At 42.7% G+C, this 23,701-nt stretch overlaps 2 protein-coding genes across 3 annotated transcripts in view; one reads left to right on the top strand and one right to left on the bottom strand.

Moving 5' to 3' along the window:
* enpp1 (ectonucleotide pyrophosphatase/phosphodiesterase 1) overlaps positions 1–5,280 on the bottom strand; it is a 34,166-nt gene extending 28,886 nt beyond the window's left edge. Inside the window, exons 1-2 of one of the 2 annotated variants that reach the window (XM_053445239.1) lie at positions 4,854–5,280; positions 920–992 (exon numbers count right to left, since the gene is read on the bottom strand). In XM_053445239.1, coding sequence (XP_053301214.1) covers positions 920–992; positions 4,854–4,988 — 208 coding nt within the window. In that variant the 5' untranslated portion in view covers positions 4,989–5,280. The remainder of the gene's footprint in view (positions 1–919; positions 993–4,853) is intronic. The other variant, XM_053445240.1, reaches the window with a different exon arrangement.
* Positions 5,281–16,891: 11,611 nt separating this feature from the next.
* The window catches only part of kcnk3a (potassium channel, subfamily K, member 3a), a 28,775-nt gene continuing 21,965 nt past the window's right edge, over positions 16,892–23,701 (top strand). Inside the window, exon 1 of the mRNA XM_053445488.1 lies at positions 16,892–17,174. Coding sequence (XP_053301463.1) covers positions 16,892–17,174 — 283 coding nt within the window. The remainder of the gene's footprint in view (positions 17,175–23,701) is intronic.

Genomic DNA, 23,701 nt, shown 5'->3' with positions numbered 1-23,701 from the left:
ATGCACTGTCTCACAGAGCGGCCCAAGTTTGTTTACTGAAAGACTCTGCAGGGAAATTTTAGTCGTACATTTATACCAGAGAGGGGACAGGAAACCAAAAGAGGAGATGACACTGAACAAAGGCCGAGTCTGACTTCATTACCTTTCATGGTCCTGATTCCTGCGAACAATGGGACATTTGAATCATTCATGTGCTATTCGTTTATGCCCAGTGGCCTCCATCAAGGATGTTTGTCTGTCAGCAGAATAATGAGTTTCTGGAAGTTTGGCTCTCGGGCCAAGAAAGAAATTTGGTGACATTTTGGAGCGGATTCCGATCAGGAGGCAAATGCAGATTCATTTTTGTGAAGCGTTTTTACAACATTTTCATTGATTTGTCAGAATTTGATGGGATTTGATTTCGGAGTTTGATATTGAGGAGGAAAATCCACTGACCAGTGTCTAAGGTAGTGGAGCGGATTCCGATCAGGAGGCAAATGCAGATTCATTTTTGTGAAGCGTTTTTACAACATTTTCATTGATTTGTCGAAATTTGATGGGATTTGATTTCGGGGATTGATATTGTGGAGGAAAATCCACTGACCAGTGTCTAAGGTAGTGGAAATCCCTCTGACTAGGTGTCTCACTGCTGTGATACTGTCTACCTGACAGGAAGGAACCCTTATTTGGTGATGTTTTTCTTCCAACTGGTACTCCGGACGGAAGGACACAGCAGATAAGACACGGATGATGATCTCATGTCTTTCTTAGATTCAAGTAAAAATCTGGATCTAGTGAATTTAAAAGTGGTTTCATGAGGAGATTCTCATTCTAGTTTCTTCGAAATTCCAAATGGCAACCTAACTCAAATAGAATCCCAGTAACTAGGCCCTGCAAAAAAAAATTGTGAATAAATGTGTAAAGAAACAGCGCCGCTCACCTGTCTCATTATTGGAGCCTCTCCGAGAAAGGGCCAAAGCCAGGATGAGCACCAGGAGGGCGAGCAGCAGAACCTGAAGTCCAGAGAACAATTGTCAAGATATATATATATATATATAAAGTTTTAGGTTAGTAAAGAAAAATCACATCCAGTTGTCAACAAACAACTGGCTCTGGTGCGTGGAAGGTAAACACAACAAGAAGTGAGAAAACTCCACAAGCCTCCCCAAATCTATAATCATCACGTTAAAAAAAACATCACAAACACGATTGTAGTGATAAAGTCTCTAATTGATGTGTATTCTTCTGGCACTGCAGCGACACTCAGCTACATGCCTTTCAAACCAAGACGTAAACTGCACCAGACTCCTGGCTCCAGAGAGAGAAGCAGTAAATCAAGACAGATTCAGCACAGACCTGCTGACACCAACACAACCGAATGTGAGCTGTAAACACAACAACCATTTTTATGGCAGAGTGGTTTGGTTGGTCCACCACTTTGGTCCAGAATCCAAATGACTCCAGTGACTCCTCTGGGATTTCCCTCTTGCGACACCATGAAATTGACAGTAATGGTTTTCTAGTAAAATGTCTTGACAACTATCAACTGTGGACTGTCATGAAATTCGGTTTATTGGACGGACTGGCTCCAAACGGCTGAACATACAGTCGTGAATAACACGCACTTCCAGTAGGAAAACTTAATGGATTCTGGATCAGCAAATTATTAAACAAGTTTGAAAAGAGAAGCTCCCGTTAAAGGATGAAACTCACATTTTGACATTTCATAAAATCCTTAAGAGCTTAACACAGATCTTCTCTTTTTTTAGATTCATTGTCCCAAGAGGTTGTTCGCAGAGTTTTCCTCAAACGAAATCAACACTCTCAACAACTGTGAGAGGAATTTGCAAAGTGAAGTTGATCCGCAACAATAAAAGCTCCTTTTAAAGGATTTGAATTTACCATACTCTTTTTAAAGTTATTGTCCTCAGAAGATGATCCCTGAGTTTTATCATTCAAACATTGGCACGTTGGATAAAATATCTTGAAAACTTTAATTCATGATCAGGACATTTTCGTACACACATTCATGTTCCCCTCAGGATGATTTTTGCAGTAACTTTGGTGAAGCCCTGACTTTTAATTGAGCGCCACCAAATTAAAAACAAATGCTATTCCCGTCAGCGTTTGTCTCAAAGCTCTGCTGTGCTAGTAAAACCTCTCAGAGCTAGTAACTTGAGTCTTGTCATTCTCTTTGCTTTCATTTATATTCTCTTACAACCTAATTAATGAACTTATATATAAGTTTTAAACTCTCCTGCAATCCTTTCCACCTTCGCTCATACGCCATGGGCAGCGTGAAGAGTTAAACAAGGACAGAAGCACTAATCTGCTATCTGCTGCAGACTGGAGGCTAAAGGATTGTAATCACCGGGGCGTTAGAGATGGGGGGGGGGGGGGGGGGGGGGGTTACACAGCCTCCTGTCATTGCTGCTTATTTTGAAGCCTCCACAAAAGCCCACAGCCGCCCTGCAGTGGTTTTGATGGTCATTTAATTATCATGGAGTTTGAGACCTTGATTTAAAGTGTGCTGCTAAAGTGTAAACATCCTGTTTTGTAGCCTGCGACACCTTCACTTATCTCAGTTGAACACAGATCATTTCGAAGCGATAGACTGTATAATTCGAAAGCAGCAGTTTAAGTAAATAAGACTACACTCTGCTAAAGATTTTGCATTATAATTATTTTTATCCATGTTCTAGTTGCTGCCGGAAAATCTCATTAGACTAAAACAAGTCCTAAGATTTGAATCTTTCTATCGATACGAATCTTGATTCTATCACAGTTGAACTAAATTGGTCTGTGTGGAAATAGAAACCACCTTTTCTCTCCGGTGGGGATTCAACTTTTTCCTGTGTTAGTTTTCAAGACTTAAATCCAACAAAAACTCATGATAGTATGTTAACACACACACACATGTGTCAAATTAAGTTGTGGGTGATATTTGTTTGCAATCTTAAGACGAATAAAATCGCCCAGACTCAACACTAGATCAGACATATTCACGCTGCAGTCATCCATGCCCTCTAATTATTGCAAACTAGAGTGTGGTGGTATCGTGTGTGTAGAAAAACATGGAGGAATGTGGGAATCATCCACCGTCCAGTAATCCATTTAGTGTGATTCACACAGACGAGACTGGGGAGTCCTAGACAGGTATGAAAATATGCCGCTGTGTGTGTCTGGATATTTGCACTTATTTCTCTCCAGTTATAGGTGGTTCTCAGACAGAATGAGAGAGAGAGAGAGAGAGAGAGAGAGAGAGAGAGAGAGAGAGAGAGAGAGAGAGAGAGAGAGAGAAAGAAAGAGAGCAAGACAGCAAGAGACCAGTCCTTATTGGGAAAACCCTTTAGCCGTGGTCTTCGTGGGCAGAGAAAGCAAACAGTCTGTCTGGTGGAAAACCTACACGTCTGAAACACACTCGATTACTACTGTCTGCACAGTAAATGTCTGATTCGAATTTCGGGAGAAGCAAGACAGACACGAACATAAAAAATACATCATAAAATGTCTCACAAACTAATGAGTATGAGAGTAAAAATAAAATTGCCCCTGAGTTTCGCTCTGTACTCCTACTCATCCGTCTGCGAGGCCTTTGCATAACACTACAGTGTAATGCTGGGCCGTCTGCCAGAGAGATAGACAGGAGACAGGAGAGAGCATAGAGAGAGCACAGCAAGTGCAAAAAGTGATTCCTGGGGTTTGAGCAGGAACTTGTGGGTAGATAGTTTGAGGGGTGCATTCTGATGCCGGTAATGGAAATCAGATTTGAAAGAAAAGGCCTGCATGCAGAAAATATGTCTCAATTCACTTCAGGAAACTGTCAACAATAAACACTGTGCAAAGATGTACAGAAAAAACAAACTGAACGGAAGAAAATGAATCTGGAGCTATATAATTTATTCTTGTCGATTATCATTTTTGTTATTTTCAAGAAAAACACAAGAGATTTCCTGGTTTCAGTTTCTCAAAAAGCGACAATTTGAGGATTTTCTTACTTTTACATTTGAGTAAGTGGAATATTTCTAAGTGGGTTTTAAATCCTAAAGGGCACAGAAACGATTAGATTGGCACGGTGTTAGTGGAGGTTCAGTCTGAGCTTCACCTCCTCCACCTGCAGACACTGATCTGGCCTCTGAGTCTTGCACCGGACTGAAAACATGAAGTTTCCAGGTTCACACCGTCAGTGAGAGACAGCTGAGTGGAGAAATCCAGGCCTGAGGCTGTGATGGTGAAGTGCAGACTCAGTCACTGGGCCTGCACCCAATCATCATTCTATTTAAATGTCATCATTACTTTCCTTAGTGATTCATCTTCTGATTGTTCTCAAGATTACTCCTTGGATCAATGTGAAAATGTGGTCAACAAATCCTTCTGGAGAACAAGATGAAACTTTCAAATGTCTTATTTAGTTCGAGTGAGAGTCCAAAACTCAAAATTTTGCATTTTCAGACATATGTGACAAAGAAAAGTAGAAATTTTTCACTGGTTTTACATGAAAACTATCTGAAACTATTCTATTCCTCATGAAACACATTGCAGATTGTTGTATACACGGCACAGTTTGGACATATTTCATGTTTAATAAGTCCTGCATGAACATTATGGAGCTTCATTAAGAAGCAGTAGACACAAATGCTGTGAAAGTGATTTGAAAGTCAAATGAGGAACACACCAACTTCTGTGGAGACTTTTAAATACTTTTAAAAGTGCAGGATAATCAACTGTCAAACTGTATAAAAAAAAGCCACAATCACACATAAAGCAGTTGTAGAACCAGATAATTAAAGTACACAACACGTGGTTTGTTAGTATGTGGGTTTTACAGAGGGTCAGAGACAAAGATATGAGACTTCCAGAGCCAGTGAACGTACCCCGATGAGGATTTTACTCCGCTTGCTCAAGTCCCTGCATCGTCCAGTGCTCCTGCTCTGACTCTCCACCTCTGCCGGCCCGAATAAAGAGGATCGGTGTTCATTCCCACTCTCTTCTCCTTTGGATACTTCCATGCTGCTGGACAGGATGAAGTGAGGAATGAGTCCAGCCACAGTTTGAGGAAATGAAGGATTTGTGTGCGCGTGTGTCTGTGTGTGTATGTGTGCGTGTGTGTGCAGTGTGAGTGGATCAGAGCTGAAGGGAAGCACCGCCTCGTCTCCTCTCGTCCCGCAGCTTCACTGAGCTGCTGCAGAATGAGACTGATCCTGGACACAAGGAGGAGGAGACAAGAAACACAACTTTGACTTCCCCCCTGGTTTCCATGTGTTGAGCAGAGTGGGTTCACCAGTGAGTTTCAGTGTGAGGCCAGATCTGAGACGAGGTGTTCTTTTAGTTAAAAAGACATAAGGTCACTCTGGATGTTTATGTTTGAGTCTCAGACAAGTTTTGTTTAAAGTCTCACATGTAACTTAAGAGCAAACAGCTGTTCAGAAACTTCAATACATTTAGAATGAGAAGACTGCTGCCACCCTGTGGTCAGACTGCGTTAGTGCAGAAGGGCCTATTTTATCACAATTTAAAATGAGTACAATTAAAGATTTATTTTTTGTCTTTTGTTTTTTCAACACAATTCAACATCATATTACAACAACTAATCCATCTCTCTCTCTCTTCTCTCTCTCTCTCTCTCTCTCTCTCTGTCTATATATCTGTCTATCTCCCTATCTTTCTCTCTCTCTCTCTCTCTCTCTCTCTCGCTCGCTCTCTCTCTCTCTATCTGTCTATCTATCTGTCTATCTCTCTCTGTCTATCTCTCTCTCTGTCTATATATCTGTCTATCGCTCTCTCTATCTATCTGTCTCTCTCTCTATCTGTCTATCTCTCTCTCTCTCTCTCTCTATCTATCTATCTATCTATCTATCTGTCTGTCTCTCTCTCTCTGTCTATCTATCTGTCTCTCTCTCTCTCTCTATCTGTCTATCTCTCTCTCTCTATCTCTCTCTCTGTCTATATATCTGTCTATCTCTCTCTCTATCTATCTGTCTCTCTCTCTATCTGTCTATCTCTCTCTCTCTCTCTCTCTCTCTATCTATCTATCTATCTATCTGTCTGTCTCTCTCTCTCTGTCTATCTATCTCTCTCTCTCTCTCTCTCTCTCTCTATCTGTCTATCTCTCTCTCTCTCTCTCTCTCTCTCTCTCTATCTATCTGTCTCTCTCTCTCTCTGTCTCTGTCTATCTATCTATCTATCTATCTATCTCTCTCTCTCTCTCTCTCTCTCTCTCTCTGTCTCTGTCTATCTATCTATCTATCTATCTATCTCTCTCTCTCTCTCTCTCTCCTCTCTCTCTCTCTCTCTCTCTCTCTCTCTATCTATCTATCTATACACTGTGTAAAGTTAATTTCAATATATATTGTGGATGCATCCTGTATCAAATGCTGCAAAATTCCAGTTCATCAACGTGCTGTTATCAAACCGTCCACAGGGTGGTGATGTTGCGACACGTTGCGAGCTGTGTTCGTGTCACAAAAAGAAGAGTTATTCGTGTCATAAATATAATAGAACGACGTTGTTTCTCTTCCCTGACAGTTGGAACACGGACATATTTCAGCTGACTGAGGTCCAGGTCTCCTCCTGATCCGGGGTCGTCCCACAGTGTGATAATGGAGATCACATGTGGCTGGAACGCATGACCTTTGACCTCTGCCCTGCGAAAACAAACAGCCCGGGGTTTACTCCTCTCGCTGCTTGTGTAAAAAAGAAAGTGTGTGTATCCGTGTACAGATCTGTGTACTGTATAAAGTGTATGTGTGCACACCAGAGGATGAAGATAACCCTGAATTTGTGTTTTCATAATAAGGATACAAGTTGTCCTTGCATGTCTGTGTGTGTCTTTTCTGTTTGTGGCTGCAGTGAGGGAGCGACAGAGAAAACCGGTATGTGTGTGTGTGTGTGTATGTGTGTGTGTGGCCTCCTCAGTGAATTGCATGTCTCCCGGCAGAGTGTCCCCCTACAGCTGTCCCCGTCCCAGCTGGACATCACAATATGACCTTTCATGTTGACCTGCACATGTAGCACTTACTGTCCTCATGTTCCTGCCTCTTTGGTTTTGGTCCCTTTAAGGAACACGATGCTCCGAATGCTCACAACAGCTAAATCTGACAAATGCAGCTTGTGGTTACGTAAAATGACAAAAAAATATGACACTTTAATCTTAATAAAAAAAATGTAATCCCTAATCCCCAAGACATATGGAGTATATATAGTATGTATTTTATATTTGGGGAATTTTTGCTCCAAAATAATATATAATAATTCTGATTACATTACTATTATCATAATAATATGTGTTTATTTATTTATTGGGTTTTTTATTTTATTTTTATCAAATTGTCCTCTTTTTTCTTTTTTTCTCTTAATTGAATCTTATATGTGACCAGAAATATAATGATTCTATAATTAAATATGGGAAAATAAAGTACCATCATAACAAATACAAAAAATATTGTGTTATACCTCAAAGCTTCTGTTTTTAAAGTAATAATCTCTTGAACTCCCTGTGCACTTTTCCTGTGCCTCAACCCCCCCCCCCCCCCACACACACACTTATATTATACTGTACATTCAGCTTCTGCTTAACGCTTCACTCTAAATAATGTATAATGCAAAAAAATACTGACAGCTGCAGTTTTTACAGTTGCTGGTGAATCTCTCTGGGTTGAAAAGATAAGGGAAACATTTGTAAGAATAATTCAGAGCATTGAAGCTGAGGTTGAATATTCCAAAAAGCATGTTTTCACAGATTGTGTTTGTAGCTTCCCTCCTACAGCGACGTGCATTATTTACTTCTTGCATACATCCAGAATAAAACCGTTGTTGATGATATTATTATCTCGAACAAAATAAACGTTTTTCTCCCTCAACTGCAACAAGTGGTGAAGGGCAACAAGTGCTCCGGTTATTTCCACTTTCTCGGTCTGAATCTGGGGCTTTAAAAAATCAATTAGCCGCCACCGTTGGAACAATTCAAAACCCCCCCGGGCGACAGTTGAAGTGGAGTGGCTTGAACCCAGACGTATGTATAAAACATCAGGGGGAGAGAGAGCAGCGGTGAGGCGCGCTTGAAGAACTCATTCAGCTGACAGTTGTGAGCACATCCCCCCCCCTCCCCCCTCCCCCCTCCCATGAGGTTTACTGTAGGCGCTGGTAAAGCTGCACATTATATTTAAAGCTGGTGTCTCCTCATACATTCAGTGTCTGTCAGTGGCGACCTGTCAGATTCACGGTGTAGAGCCCAGAGTCTGTTTGTCCCCTGAAATAATGAACGACTTTCACAGCACCTACACAACTGGGACGTGAATGATGCTGCAACCCACCGACTTTGTATTTATGCATGTCTATTTAATTTACCTTTCCCAAGGAGGTTGTGTTTTCACTAACACTTTTCGTGCAAGGTTACATCAAAAGCAACAGAACAGATGTCTATGAAACTCGCTGGAAGGATGAGGTTTTGGTTCAGAGAAGAAACCATTCGATTTTGGTGCCGATCCAGGAATCACTTTCTTTAACATTGAGAGATAAGGTAATGAATTGAAAAGATCCCGACTAATCAGTTTGTCCTTGACTCTGGTTCGTTTCTCTCCTGCATGTTTGATCTTTTCCTCTTTCTCTCTCTGTTTTCACTCTGCAGGTGTTTCTTTGACTCCGGAGCTGCAGCATCCAGATGTGACACAACTGCACTGCTATACCTTCTGCCCAAGGAGGTTATGTTTTCACCCCTGTCCGGTAGTTTCTGGTCGGTTTGTTTTTTGTTAAGCATGATTCCACAAAAACTACTCAGCAGATTTCTATGGAAGTGGGTGGTAGGCATAGATGTAGATCATCTCTGGACATTTTCCAACATTTTCACCTTTTTCACAGGGAGTAATTCATGGATCTCAATGAAAAAAATGCTTTTGACATGTATTGAGCTCTTTATATTTCATAAATATATTAAATAACTAGGAGGAAAAAATCCCCAAAACACATGTTCTACTCACGCCTCCATCGGCCTGTTCTACAGCCTCTAATAGGGGAGTGACGGCTGCTCACAGTTTACAGCTCTGGGGTGTCATTCTTTCTCACTAATGGTAATGGGAATATGCTGACGTGGCGCGATGCTAAAAACAGACAAAGTGTGGAAATGCTGTCAAAAGCTGCTCTTTGTCAGAGCTGGAAAAAATGTGTGGTTTTCTGACACCGCACCAGATATATCTCTGAAAATCACTGTGCCTCAGTGCAGAGGAAACTGGAGGACACCAGGTCCACCCAGCCTCACATGTATCTGGGCAGGACTTGTGGTCAGTGTCTGCAGCTGCAAACACTTTTCAGCCCAGGATGAGATTCTGCCACACGGTGGGTCGAGCCTGCTCAGGAGGAACGTGTCTGCTGTTTTTACAAGAGTCACCCTCGATGTTCTGATTCCCCGTAAAGCTCCTCTGAACCTCACGGCCATTTCTTCCATCCCACCAGTGATTATCAGTGAAGTGTGGCCTCCACAGTATTCCTGTTGTTTTTATGTAAGAGAGAGGGAGAGAGAGACAGAGATAGAGAGAGAGAGAGAGAGAGAGAGAGAGAGAGAGAGAGAGAGAGAGAGAGAGAGAGAGAGAGGGAGAGAGAGGGAGCTGTTTTTCTATGAACACTGAACATTTAGTGGTACCATTGAAAAATAAGTGATTTGTTGGACTTTGTGCCACGAGTGAGAACAGGACGTCGGTGCAATCAATTTCAGACGGCAATCAAACCAACACGTTTGACTCACCCTCACAGTCCCTGCAGCTATACATGTATATATATATATATATGTGTGTGTGTGTGTGTGTGTGTGTGTGTGTGTGTGTGTGTGCGTGTGTGTGAGAATTTATGAAATGCCGAACATGCACAGTGACTGAGCCACACGGAGAAAACACAGGTCAGGTCAACCTGCCATTGAACATCAGGATTTGTTGACTGTGACTCACACAGCGGAGTTTGTGTTTAGGTGCATTACAGGGGATTGAACGATCATGATTATTTTTTTAATTTTGTGAAAATGTTGTTCACTGGGTCGTCTCTGTCCTGAGGTCGGTTCTCTTTCTCCTCCTCTCTCAGTCGTGATTCTGCAGGTACCTCATTGACCTCCAGAGCTGCAGGATCCAGATTTGATATTACTTATTTATTGCTTCAACATTGCAAAAATCCCCGAAGAATAATTTATGAATCGTGGAGGATTTGGCATTGGAATAAAGTTGTTTATTTGATGTTTATATGCTTCACACTATTTGTAAAGTAAGTTTAATAGAAAGTCACGAATGTGTTGAATAAGAAAATGTGTTGTGAAGAATAGATATGATGTTTATAAACCTTCAGAACCAGATCAGATAAGGACTTTTCTCTTGGGTCATTATCGGCAGCTGAAAACTGGATGTTGGAATTAGAGTCAATTAGCTTGATTTCACTTTAGCTCTTCAGAGTAAAAAGCACTTTGTTAGCAGACATCACCAGATCATCTTTTATTTAGAAAGATTGATAATCAGGTTTTGCTGCTGCTGGTAAAATGAATGAATCATGTTTCACTGAGACTCTGGTTGTGACGCAGAATTTTCCGACTGGAGGTTGTCGCCATTACGCAAAGATCAGCTTAATAAAATGGGGAAATGATAACTGGCGGTGACAGCGCTGACTGAACACTTCACTCTGTAAATCAGCACAATGTTGGAGACAGTGACAAACGGAACATTCACTGTAAAAACAATACGGATCTCTTCATTCGCTTTAACTGAATTTATAATTATGTAATAACAACATAGGAAGGGAAATATTAAGTGTGATAACTCTGATTATCTTCATCCAAATGTAAACGCTGGGGAAGACAGACAGGCAGACAGGAGGAGAGACAGACACAGACAGACCTTTTGTCTGGTCCATGGGAGGACGAGCTGGAAACCTAAGGAGCCGTTAAGTGTCTCATTACCATGTGTCCTCCTGTTGGACGTCGGGCTGCAGCAACAACCGTCAGAGTTTAGCTGGTAATCATTGGTGTCATCAATATTACAGGAGGAGCCAGTCGATCACACACTGTGACGCTCCGAGGAGGTGGAAAGGTTCATCACCTCCATCGAGGGTTTGTTTGTCAGCAAGATTCCCCCAATTACTACTGAGCGGACTTCAGGACACTTGGTGGAGGGAAGGGACACGACGCTGACATCTGAGCAGCTTGATTGACTTTAAGGGGACTGTTGAATTCTGAAAATAGAAAATACGAGGGGCAGTGTGGCCCTGAAGGTCAAATCCCAGTTCAGTTTTCTTTATGTTGATTGGGTTTTGTTATTTCACAATGTGCTTTGTGATTTGCCGTCGTGTTTTGAGCTGCAGGGCCTCCGTAGCTATCCTTATTTTTTACTAATCTTATGTATTTACAAATATCTACAGATAATACATTTGGCCTGTAACCCAGATCAATATGCATGAACTCCTTAAACTAACAAATCGTGAAGTAAATATCTTTTGGTTCTGGGATATTTGAGATCCAGACGTTGAGAATTAAAGATGAAATAAGGGGGAAAAAAAAAAATATATATATATATAATATAAAGAAATATCAACTACTTCCCATGACATCCAAAGTGGAACTGGAAAATAAATCTATCACTCGCTCTAATTAGTACTGCCATCAATTGTATCTGATTGCATGATAAGCAGCTATTATAGTACTCTCTAATCACCCACGTCAATTTTTTCTTCCTCAGTCTCATCACTCCTGCTCCACTCCTCACTCGCTCATTATTTATAATCCCTGGTATTTTGCGAGCCATCGATCAGGTGGGACCCGAATCAATAACTCCGCTTTGACACGTGACCTTTCCACACTTTAGGTCTAATGAGAGTCGTGCTGTCAATGTTTATTGAGGATCTATGCGGAGAGAAGCTGGCGACAGCGTGGGTAATCGCCGCTGAAATATTCATATACAGGGAGACAAGCGTTGTGTAATCAGACTACAACAGACATGTGACAGGGTTCATTAGAGCGGATGGTGGCCACACAAGCAGCGGGATGACAGGGAGGGAGACAGACGGAGGGATGACAGGTCTGAGTTCACGGAAAAGTGGATTTACTCGTTTGAATCCGTGCGAAAGAAGTGAATCCTCGGAGCTGCAGAGGAGCTGTGGGTGTTGACAGAAAAGTAATCAGCAACTATTTGGATAATTGATCAATAGTTTGGGATTTGTGAATGTAAACTAACTTTGTTTTGGTTTTAGAATGCTCAAATGTCCAAGTAAGCAATCAGAAGATGTGATCTTCAGCTCTGGGAGATTGTCAGAGGAGTTTTCTATCAGTGTTGTGTCATTTTACAGCCAAACATTTAATTGAATAATCAATAAAAACACAAACTAACCCCCCCGACTTTCCCCCAGTTTTAAAAATCCACCCAGAATTCCACATTGTTTTGGGTCACGTGCCAACCTGTCATCCCGTGGAGGGGCAGGTGTATCGCACGCACAGGCGCTTCACCTCTAAACCGGAGAAATGTTTGGAATAATTATCAAATGACAGCGGGAGCAGCGGCGGCCATGGAGTCACGGAGGCGGAGCAAATGATGGGGAAATGAAAGACTTTAATTGAATGTCAGCGGGAAGCTGCAGGCCACGTGGAACCACGTGTAATGAGATGTGGGCAGCTGAAGGGCACCCCTCCCAGGATGCTTTGCTGGTAGGGATGGGGGCGGGCGGGGTGGTTGCTCCTGTCTCCCTGGCATCGCCCTAATGATGTGCTCAAATCCCGGCGTTATGTAACATGCTCTCCAGTAATGTTTAGTCAGCCTTGTGCACTCTGAGCCCTGCCAGCGAGCGTGTTTACATGTGCATCTGTGTGGGTGTGCACATATGTCGGGGAAAGAGGTTAGAGATGTTTTTACCTCTGAATCAATGTGTCTTATTTACACACACACACAAAAACAGCTAAGCGGCTTTTAGGGCCATGCAGCCACCAGGGGGCCCCCAAAATCATCCCATGTAGTGAAATAGTTTTGGCCCAGATTTGGCCCACATCCACAATTTACCACACGGGCCACTTCAGGTTCACATCCAGGTTACACGTTGCAGAGAGCATCACATTTGCACGATTAGCCAAAAAAAGCCTTGTTTTTGTTTTGGGGGTATTTGAGCCACATTTTCTATTTTACAAGTGATGCAGCTTTAGGCTCACATCCATTTTGCTCGGGCCACAATAAGGTGAGACATGCAGCATCAGTGCTTGAAGTGGTCAACACCTGTTTGCTTCACTGACTGAATTTGGATTGCTAATGCAATGCTTGCCACTGATATGACAACATCAACATGACAATGATGTGTGTACGTAACGCAGCCTGCAGCCGGGGGGGAGCTCCCCCCTGAACGATTTGCATGTACACAAATAAACAGAAATAAAAAACATCACGGTTCTGTGGATTCTCTGCATCTCTCCTGGCCACGTGCATTTCGAGGACATCATCCAGCCTCTGTTAGAACAGCTCATCTACACTGCACCAGTGGAGATTCCCTCTGCAGCTTAGTCATTCAAACTCAGACGCCTAATTTGAAATACCAGAACATAAATAATACAGCGATAAAATCAATTCTACTCTATGTATCACTTTTCCTCAATGGGCACTCTGCTGTCGGGACCTTTAGTTATGCAGCAGTGAACTTTTTTTGGGGGGAGGTTTCCATCCCGAGCACCCAGGACGAGGTTTGATCACAGCTCTGTCTTCAGTGTGGACTGTGCAGCCTCTCCAAAGATTGCAGTAATGAGAATCCAGGCTGGATCGCCTGCTCAAACAGCCCTGGGTCAGAACCTGCCACCGGAAAGAATCCAGTCTGATGGGTCAGAGGCTGCAGGAAGTGGCCGGGCTCATGAGGATGTGTTCGTTGCTTACGCAGTGGAGGAGGCTCGGAGCGGAGCTGACGGACCTGCAGCTGAAACCCTGCAGGACTCTGCAGCTGACGCTCGGAGCCAGGGGCCAACCTGAGAAATGAGATCGCACACACACACACACAAACACACACACACACACACACACACACTCACACACACACACAGATCACCATATTGAAATATTTATTACATCTGGTGCAGAAAGCTTGATTCTCCCAACATTAATACCCTGTTTTGTTTTTTTTACTGATGTTAGCATTTGTAATGTTATCAATTTAATGATTTGATGATACTACATTTACCACAACTACAACTAGGGTCAAATTATATCGTGACATTTTTTTATGATTGACAGCTGAGACCGACTCCTGATTGGCTAAGCAAATATAAGTGGGACTTCACAGGAAGTGGAGACACATCACTCACCTTCATTATTTACAGTTATTGGATTTATTAATAATACAATAAATACCCTTTTGGCATGGGGAAAGTAAATGTTTTTTAAATGTTGTGTTATTCTCTGTCATAAAATATACATTTTAACTCTGCTACATAAATAGAAGTCTTCAATAGAGTCTTTGTAGCAGTGAGAGAGGGACCATGTCTTTATTCTTTATCTTCCAAAAGCCACATTTCTTTTTTTCTTGAAAGGCCACATTTTTGATCAAAGCGTGATGGATTCCTCGACGTATTGATCGGGCCGGGGCCGGCAGCACTTCAGTTTCGTGGGGGTAGGATTTATGCAGGCTCAGTCACGGTTGACTTGACTGACCTGGTTATCGAAGCCAGGGCTATTTATGTCGTGGCTCACCGTGTGGAACTCAGGATTGACCGGGATCTATCAGTCAATAACAGAGGCATCGAGGTGCAGTGTCGAAGGCGTCGCCTGTCACAGGTTTGCAGAAGAGCGGTTATTGAAACAGTGGAAGAAACGCTGTGTGTAACTCCTCTGTAATGCAAAATATGAGAATTTATACCAGAACTCATGCAAATATACTTTTTAATCAGAAAAACTAGAAAATAAAAGTGTTATATTCTACAGCTATAGCTAAATCAAATTATAAAATGCGTGTGTGTTTGTGGAAAAGAAAGCATATTGATGTGAAATGTTATCAGGATCGCCTTGACCTCTTCACAGTATCCTCCCCAGACTGCAACTGCATTTCCCGCTGACGCACAACACGTCGGGGAACCACTCACTGGAAACCAGTGACACCGAGGGTCACCACAAATTTGGCCCCAGTTAGACTTTCACTTGACATTTAGTCTCTTTGCGTCAAATCATCATCATCATTTTTATTTTGTCTTTCAGCTTAAAAACACTCTCCTCACTGTTCATGCAGCTAAATTATTAGAATCTGTGTAAACAAGGTTGGAAGCTTCGACGTGACGTCTGTTTTCTCTCAAATGTGGGAAACAAATTGTTGATTTCTTTGCTTTGAAGGTCAAAGACTGGACGCTGGGGTTTTCCTCGCTCCAAGCCTAAACAACAACTGGATATATTTTTTAAATGTGGATGACTCACAAATGCAGAAGTTTTCTTTTCAGAGAAAAAAAAGAGTAATGGATGATGGGAGTTTCTACCCCCCCACCCCCCCGCTGCTCCATGGTCAGAGAACCACGGCTGCTGTCGTCCACATAAAGTCTCACAGGGATGGTTACTCTTTGACAATGTGTTTTAGTCATTTAATTCGTTATTTGTTAATTACACAATTTAAGAAAAGTGTGAAGATGTTAAATGTAATGGATACACAATGTGTTGTTGTAAATAAAAAAGTTTAAATTCAAGCCCCAACAAAACCTCCTCTATGATTAGGAGTAGATTTTAATTATTTATTTTTAACCTCACCTGTCCACTAGTTGTCACTGTTGAGTTAACCTGCCAGCTTTTTACCTTTTGAATCTGTTTACATTAGATATATGTAACTTGTTATATTACACAAACAAAACATTGAAAACATGTATTATTATTGGTTGAAATAAACAAAAAAAATGACATAATAGTGAAAAGGGAATGCCAGCTTCAGCCAGGCAGATAAACTCAGCTTTGCATGCATGACTTACTGCTGTGTTCATCAAAAGCTGAGGACATGTTCTCTTCTTCTGCAGATAAAACATGTCACATGCCACAAAGTCAAATGTAGAATCCACACAAGGCTTTGCAATTAGAGTTAAACAGGACTCACTCAAAACAGTTAATCTGCAAACATGTTCTCAAAGAGATGATGGGGAGGATGGATGGATGCCTATAGAGGTAGGGAGTGAGTGAGGTCAATGAGGGAGGGAGTAAGGAGAAGGAGAAGGAGAAGGAGAAGGAGAAAGTGAAGGGAGGTGGAGAAGGAAAAAGAGATGGAGAAGGAGAAAGAGGAATGGATAGATGAATGCCTGTAGAGAGTGGGAGTGGGTGATGTGAGGGAGGGAGGGAGTGTGGAAAAGGAGAAGGAGAAGGAGACAGGGAAGGAGAAGGAGAAGGAGAAGGAGAAGGAGAAGGAGAAGGAGAAGGAGAAGGAGAGATAGATAGATAGATGGATAGATAGATGGATAGATGGATGGATGAATGAACGGATGAATGAACGGATGAATGGATGGATGGATGGATGGAAGCCTGTAGAGGGAGGGAGTGAGTGAATGAAGTGAATGGGAGAGGGAGGGAGGAGATGGAGGGAGTGGTGGATGGAGGCATTGATGGATGGATGGATGGAGGATGGATGGATGGTAGCCTGTAGAGGGAGGGTGGGAGGTGACGGAGGGAGGGAACGAGGGAGGTGAAGAGGGGAGGGAGTGAGGGAGGAGAAGGAGGGAGGGGTGGTGCTGAATGAACAGCTCCTCCGCTCCTCATAAAGTACTCAGAGCTCCTCCGCTCCGTCAGAGCCGCTCACAGCCATGAGGCAGCCGAGCTCCCCGTCCTCCAGACCCGCGCTCACACTCCGCCCGGCCCCCTGACACACGCACACAAACACACACACACACACACACACACACACACACACACACACACACACACACACACACACACACACACACACACACACACCACCCACCACCATGAAGAGGCAGAACGTGCGGACCCTCGCCCTCATCATCTGCACCTTCACCTACCTGATCGTGGGCGCCGCGATCTTCGACGCGCTGGAGTCCCAGAAGGAGACGAGCCAGCGGCGGAAGCTGGACCTGAGGAAAGCGGCGCTGCTCCGGACCTTCAACTTGTCCTCGGTGGAATTCGACGAGCTGGAGAAGGTGGTGCTGCAGCTGAAGCCGCACAAAGCCGGCGTGCAGTGGAAATTCGCCGGCTCCTTTTACTTCGCCATCACTGTCATCACCACCATAGGTAAGAGAGAGATCGTGCCTGGAAACTTTTATTTTGAAAAAGTTGACCTGATGGATCGTGTTCCTGCTTCACGTGAACCCCGTGAACCTTCATGAAAAGGTGGTAGAGGTTTGCTTTGCTGTGTATATAACACAATACTGCAGGAGGCAACACAGACAAGAGCATGACTCAGAGAATTCAAAGTCACGTAACCGACCTGTAATATGGAAACTATACGGTGATAACACAGCTGCAGCAGAATATCACACGAGATTGTTCAAGTCAAGTGAGATTTATGTATAAACATTCAAAACAACACAGATTGGAGCCAAACTGCTTTACAATCATGGCAAAGCTAAAATCAACACAAGCACAGTGGATACGAGGTAAGATGTACAAACGAAAAACACAGTGATATGTATAGAATATAAGTTAACAGAACATACGTAAAGTAAAAATAATAATACGGAATCATAACAGAGACTCAAACTGAGTTCAGAGCCAGATTTAAATGAAGCACTTAAAACTAGATTTAAAGATTTAGATGTGTGGCAGCAGCAGAAAGCCTCCTTCAATTTTGACATGAGAACTGAGAGGGACCTGGGGACAGAATACACAAACAGGAGATAACTATGAGGAATATGCAGTACTGGAGGAAGCAGCTCAGAAGTATTCAAGAACTCACTTAAAAAGCTTTTTAACGCATTCTAAAACTTCGTACATAGTCTACCGCAGCACTATAATGACCGGTAAAGTCCCATGTGTTGTAAATGTGAGCTAGAGGTGATGATATTCGATAATTGTGGTATAAACAATTGCAGCGTTGTGGCTTTGTCTACACTACTTATTTCCACTGCCATTTGTCTGAACAGACACACAAAAATGACTACGATCGCTCAAGACGAGCATGCCAGGCCAGTAGGTGGCGATAAAGTCAATGATCAGTTATCTGTCAAATACCAGAGACGAATGCAGTGGTGTTTATGTTATACTGGGACGAGGCAGATCTGTTTGAATGCAGGTAACATGGATAACTCAGACCTAGCCATGCCAAACAGATGTAGAGAAACTGGTGAACAGTCGTTGTTGTTTCTGGTGCATTACACAAAGCAACAGTGGGTAAGAGTGAAGTCCACTGTGATTTGGAATTCGATCATAACACATTGTTTGTTTTTGTGATTTAAAACACAGTTTAGGGACGAGAACCATTGCAGAGGAAAAAGTTTGTTTTGCAAAATATCTGCCTTAGTGCTGAAAGGGCGACAGAGTGTTCTGGTCTGGTGTTTTACTGTATCACTGCTTTATGTCAATGCTTTGTTGTTGTGTTCTCTGTCTGGCAAGGTGTCCTTCAGTTCTTTGAGATGCATCATTACCATCATAAACTGAACACTGGCAGAAATTTATCCTGCAGCCTTTTTATTTAATGGCCGTCTTGAAAGGGGTCGCCTGAAAGTCATATTTTCAGCAGCCAAGCCGATGACTCTTAAGGACAAGCGTCTGTCCAAATATGAAAATCTGCTGCTCATATAACTAAAGGTTGTCATTAGAGGAGACGCTCCAGGAAAATGAAGTTATGAGACCGTCGATTGCCTCTTTCTCTTCGTCTTCTTGTGCTCTTACTCATTACTCTTGCTCCTAGAGGCCCCTCAGCGCCACATGGCTGCTAGCTCTGCACTCGCTTTATTACACAACCTTCAAAAATCAGCCTCATCGGTTTAGCAGCTCGGCTTCACTCAGCTCTTTGCATAATGACTACAAGTTCGAGTTCAAGTTGAACTTAGTCAGACATTTTAAATATTGAAAACGAGGAGGATGCATAATTTACCTTTGTCATACAACTGCTGCTGCTGGAATTTAAAGATGGACGACATGACAGCTCACTATAAATTGCCTGCAGCATGGGCCATAAACCTGCCTCCTCCATGTTAGTGAATAGGACATGGACCACAGTACATTCTTCTCAGAGATGTTGTATTCATTTCTTCAGTTGGTTTTAATTTGTTACTCATGAAAAGAGGGTGAAACGTCGTGATTGACGGCCGAGACTGACTCACGATTGGTCGAGCACGTGTACCGATTGGTCCTGGCTAACATTAGCCTGACCTGAAGCTATTGAATTGAGGAATTGTGCTTTTTATTGCAATTTTTTGGATGTATTAGTAGGAGATTTTGACATTTCCTGTTACAGATGTCACATGGGCTGACTTTAATGTCTGCTCTTCATCTCTTTAGAAGCAGTCCTTATCCGCAGCCTCTATCCGAGCCTTCCTCTCTCACTGTGTTTAGTGACCGGGCCTGTTGTCAGCATAGTGACCTGTGACTTGTAACCCTATCAGATGCAGCCGACTAATTGCACACTAACCCAACCCCGGGTGTCTGTAACCGCATTCTGTAATTGCGAGCCCAGAGGCAGCTACAAACACAGTGATTGGGCGCTCCAGCCTGCCATTAAGTATTAATGACAACACCAGACCCTCGCTGTTCCATTGGCCTTCTGGCACACAACATTAACACTGTAGATACTGTACCGTCCAACAACTCAATATCACGACCTCATGACTTACAGTATCGTCCACATCCTGAGCAGGAGACACCCTCGATGAGGCCTGTGATTTAATCAGAATGTTATTTTGCTATAAAACAGATTCAAACTATCTCTGTCACTAACGGATGTATAAAAATAGTCATGAACCTTTTTCTTTTTCTGTCAAATTTTCTTAACAGTTATAATTGAATTCAATCATGAAATGAGGCCTTGGGACATTCACATCCAACAGAGACACCCCCAAGGACCACGGTGCCCGAGTTGAAGTGATAACTGATGTTTCTGATTTTGAAACATGAGTAAAAAAGCAAACCAGTCAATCTCAACATGGCTACTTTGAAATTCAGATTATATACTATAGATGGGCTGTTGATTCCATGAAAACAAACAATATCCTGGAAAGCTATGAATAAATATACACTTCAATTGGCGTCTCCCAACTGCTCGGCTGTCAGCGGGAGAGCAGTGAACACACGACAAGATCTGGCTCTGGCATGCTCTACTAATAATTTAACATAAGTGAAGAAGGGAGGAGAAGTCGCAATCAGTAATCAGTCATCACTTTCCACAGGAAAGGAAAGGGTGGGGGGGCGTAGGAGGGCAGGGTGTCCATTTACTCACCCACTGCTCTGGGAGAGATTGAAGCGATTTGACAAACACCACGAGGGGAAGAGGAGAAAAAAGAGCTTTGAGAAAGAAGAGGGCTCTGGAGAGAGAGGTGGGGGGGGGGGGGGGGGGGGGGGGGGATACTTGGGGAGATACTGGGGGAGACCCTTCACACAGGGTGCAAACATGGCCTCCCTCATCTGCCCTCACCCACTCCAGGGGGGGAATGACCAGTGTCCGTGCTGCAGTTCAAGCTCATCCCCGACATGTTGAGCATCTCCACTGGACATGAAAACGCCGTCTTAAGACATGTCCCTTATCCTCTGTGTGTTATCTGATGTGCTCTGTGTGGTCCGATAAGGACACATTGTGTGATTCTATAGCACGTGTGAAGCAGAGGGCTTGTGTATTTCATTAACACATGTTGACATATGTACAGTAATCTTTGATACAACACTGATGTTACACAAGCTGAATTGAAGGAGTAGCTCACACACGTTCTTTGCCATTTAACTCAAATAGATCCAATTTGATTTGGTAAGATTTAGAGAAATTATTTCCCGACATTTCTTCTCTCCCTGATGATACATGCTCTGGGTTTGGGTGTCAACAAGTAGCAGGTTGTAATATTGACTTGACTGATAATCTGACCAAACTTTAACATACACAGATATAATTGGAATATTCTCTTAGAAATGTATGTAAAGGGTTGTGGATCTGGTTAAAGCTGGAGATTAAAGTTTGCATCCTGTCATAAACTATAACCTCCATTTTAACCATGCCCATGTCATACAGCATTACCTTCCTTTTCCATAGCAACTCTATCTCAGGTTTTTACAGAAGGTTCAGCTTTGACACTAATGTCTGATGAGGGTTGTTGTCACAGTCGCTCTGTAAGAACCTGGTTCACCCACTCAAAAAACGATGCAGGTTTTTTTTACTGGTGCCAGAGGACACGTGTGACACATGTACTTCAGAGGTTATGTAACCACCGTCCCTGCTGTGGCAAGTTTACATACACGAGTCAGCTATACGTGACCACATGATCATGATGTTAGACTGACTCCATGAATAGTTACGTGGTATTACACAATATATGTGAACTTAAGTAAATTATGTCATTGACTTACTTGTTCAAGGTCAAATTTTAAGCAGGAGAATTTGCAGTGCAGGCAGAAGTGGAGCTCCTCCAGTAAGTTATAGGTTTTCGTAAACATAACGTTCCTGCGCAAGCGTTCATTTCCAGCAAGCGTTTTGGTTTAATCTGTCTTTGACACGGCCGCACATCCACTCCAACGTCTTTAAAATAACAAATTATGTTATGAGAAGGAAATTACAACAGCAGCATGTCTGGATAATCCACAGACCTCGCCATCAAGTTTTTATTGGAACTACGAGTGCTCTGTGTGTATGTGGGTCATCCAGATTAATGTCAAATGGGAAAACTTGTTATTATTTTCACTTCGGCCAGTTCTTGTTATGTTTTGATTGGCACTTCTCCGTTTGTTTGTCTGTCATCAGCGTCCAAAACTACTGATCTGGTTTTCAGGAAACTCTGTGGAGGCGCTGGGGGAGTTTCTTTAAACCTGAGCTGTATAAATGGACGTATAATTCACCTTCTCTAACACAACAAGATGAGGTGTTAGCCTTGGCGGAAGTGATTACTCCCAGTATGCTCCTTAGTTCTGTGACCCCCACAAACACAGAGGCCCAACGAGACGGAAAGAAGGAAAGAAAGATCTGTGTAACCTGCGTGATCCGACCTTTCAAGTTAATTAATCTTGCGCAGATATCTAATCTCCAGAGTCATTAACCTTCTCTCGAAATCATAAACACAACTTTTCATAAGAATAGGACTCATAAAGGTCACCATGTGGTTGTAGTTAGAAAAACATTCCTTCAAAATCACATCCTCTGCTTGGATTTTTTATTCTTGTGAATCACCTCTTGTTAAATAGTTTTTGCTCAGAGATCATTTGGCTGTTTGCCTCTCGCCGGTGCAGACGTGAGCTCAGCGTTTCATCGTCTGCAGCCTCTGAATGTGTGATTTTCAGGGAGAGGAGGAGAAATGAATACAAATGCATCCGTGTGCGTCACTATAATCCCAAAAGATAGCATCCAGTCAGGGCTAGAGCCTCGGACTTGTGAGGGAAACCTGCTGGATGCTTCACAGAACTCCTCCATCCCGTTAAAAGTGGCTTGGACCAGAGAGCTGGAGCCCTTCCTTCCTTGGTTCAGTTGCTCTGTCACCACCAGCACATTAGTTGTTGATGCACTGGGCAGCTACCAAGTGTGGAAGCACATTAGTGCTCTAATGCGAAGCAGGCCGCCGCTGAAAAAGAGCAGACATGCTCAGTAACTCCTCTCTGGGTGAGTGAACCTGATGTTTCTATATGTGGCCTGACAATGAATAATTATCCCGTCATATTCGTGTGTTTCCATCGCTGACACAGACTTTGATTTGGCACCAGACGTGAATCCATTTACAGCAGTTGCACAATTAGAGGGCGCGTCCTGAATTATTAATGGCAATTACTTACATTAGTATCATCATTATTATTCAGTCAGCTTAAGAGGTGAGCGTGGTAAGTGGTTGAGTGCACAGAGAATATAACTCTCACCGATCATCATTGTCACTTCCCAGTTGGCAATAAATCCACGGAACACAAATAAATCCACAACTATACTAGAATGTGTTGCGACGTGACAACAACGGGCTGTGATGTATTGCCACTGGTAGTCAGTGCAAAGAGATGTGTGGGTGCTGTAAGTGCTTCTCTAGAATAGCTTTTATTACAACATGTACTTACTAAGTAATATAACTCTAATGTGACTCAGTCTAGTATTTACAGTATGTACTGGTACTTTGCTTTACCATTAAAGTTATGTAAGGAATTACAACCTATGTTTACATGATTACATGACTGTATATAAAGATGGATGGCTTGAATCATCGTGGATTACGTGGCTTCACTTCTTAATCGCCCCCTGGTGGCTGGCTGAAGTGTCGGTCGTAAACCCCATCTCCTCCATGTTAAAGGAGGGGACGTGGACGGAGGTAAAAAGTGCACGTCAAAGATGGTTTCATAAGAATCTGAGCGACTTTGACGAGATGGTGGAGCCTCTCTAAGACATCTTGTTTGAACACATTCAAAAGCATGAGTGTATTTCTATTTTCTGCTTTTCCTACATGAGCTGTTCGGGCCAATTTGAAGTTTTGTACCTTGTTTTTTATTTTTTCACTGACTGAAAGAAATGGAGCCTATCTACAATGAATCAGTCGACAGTGGAAGGTGTAGATTCCACAAGAGCTTGTTTCAGTTTACAGTCTAATCGAATTGGGGGGTGAACTGATCCCGGCTCTGCTGAGGAGCTGCTGCTGAGTTTCAAGTGAATT

This window comes from Pleuronectes platessa, chromosome 17 (assembly GCF_947347685.1).
Source record: "Pleuronectes platessa chromosome 17, fPlePla1.1, whole genome shotgun sequence".
NCBI classification, from domain to species: domain Eukaryota; kingdom Metazoa; phylum Chordata; class Actinopteri; order Pleuronectiformes; family Pleuronectidae; genus Pleuronectes; species Pleuronectes platessa.
This window is presented reverse-complemented; position numbering and strand designations above follow the sequence as displayed.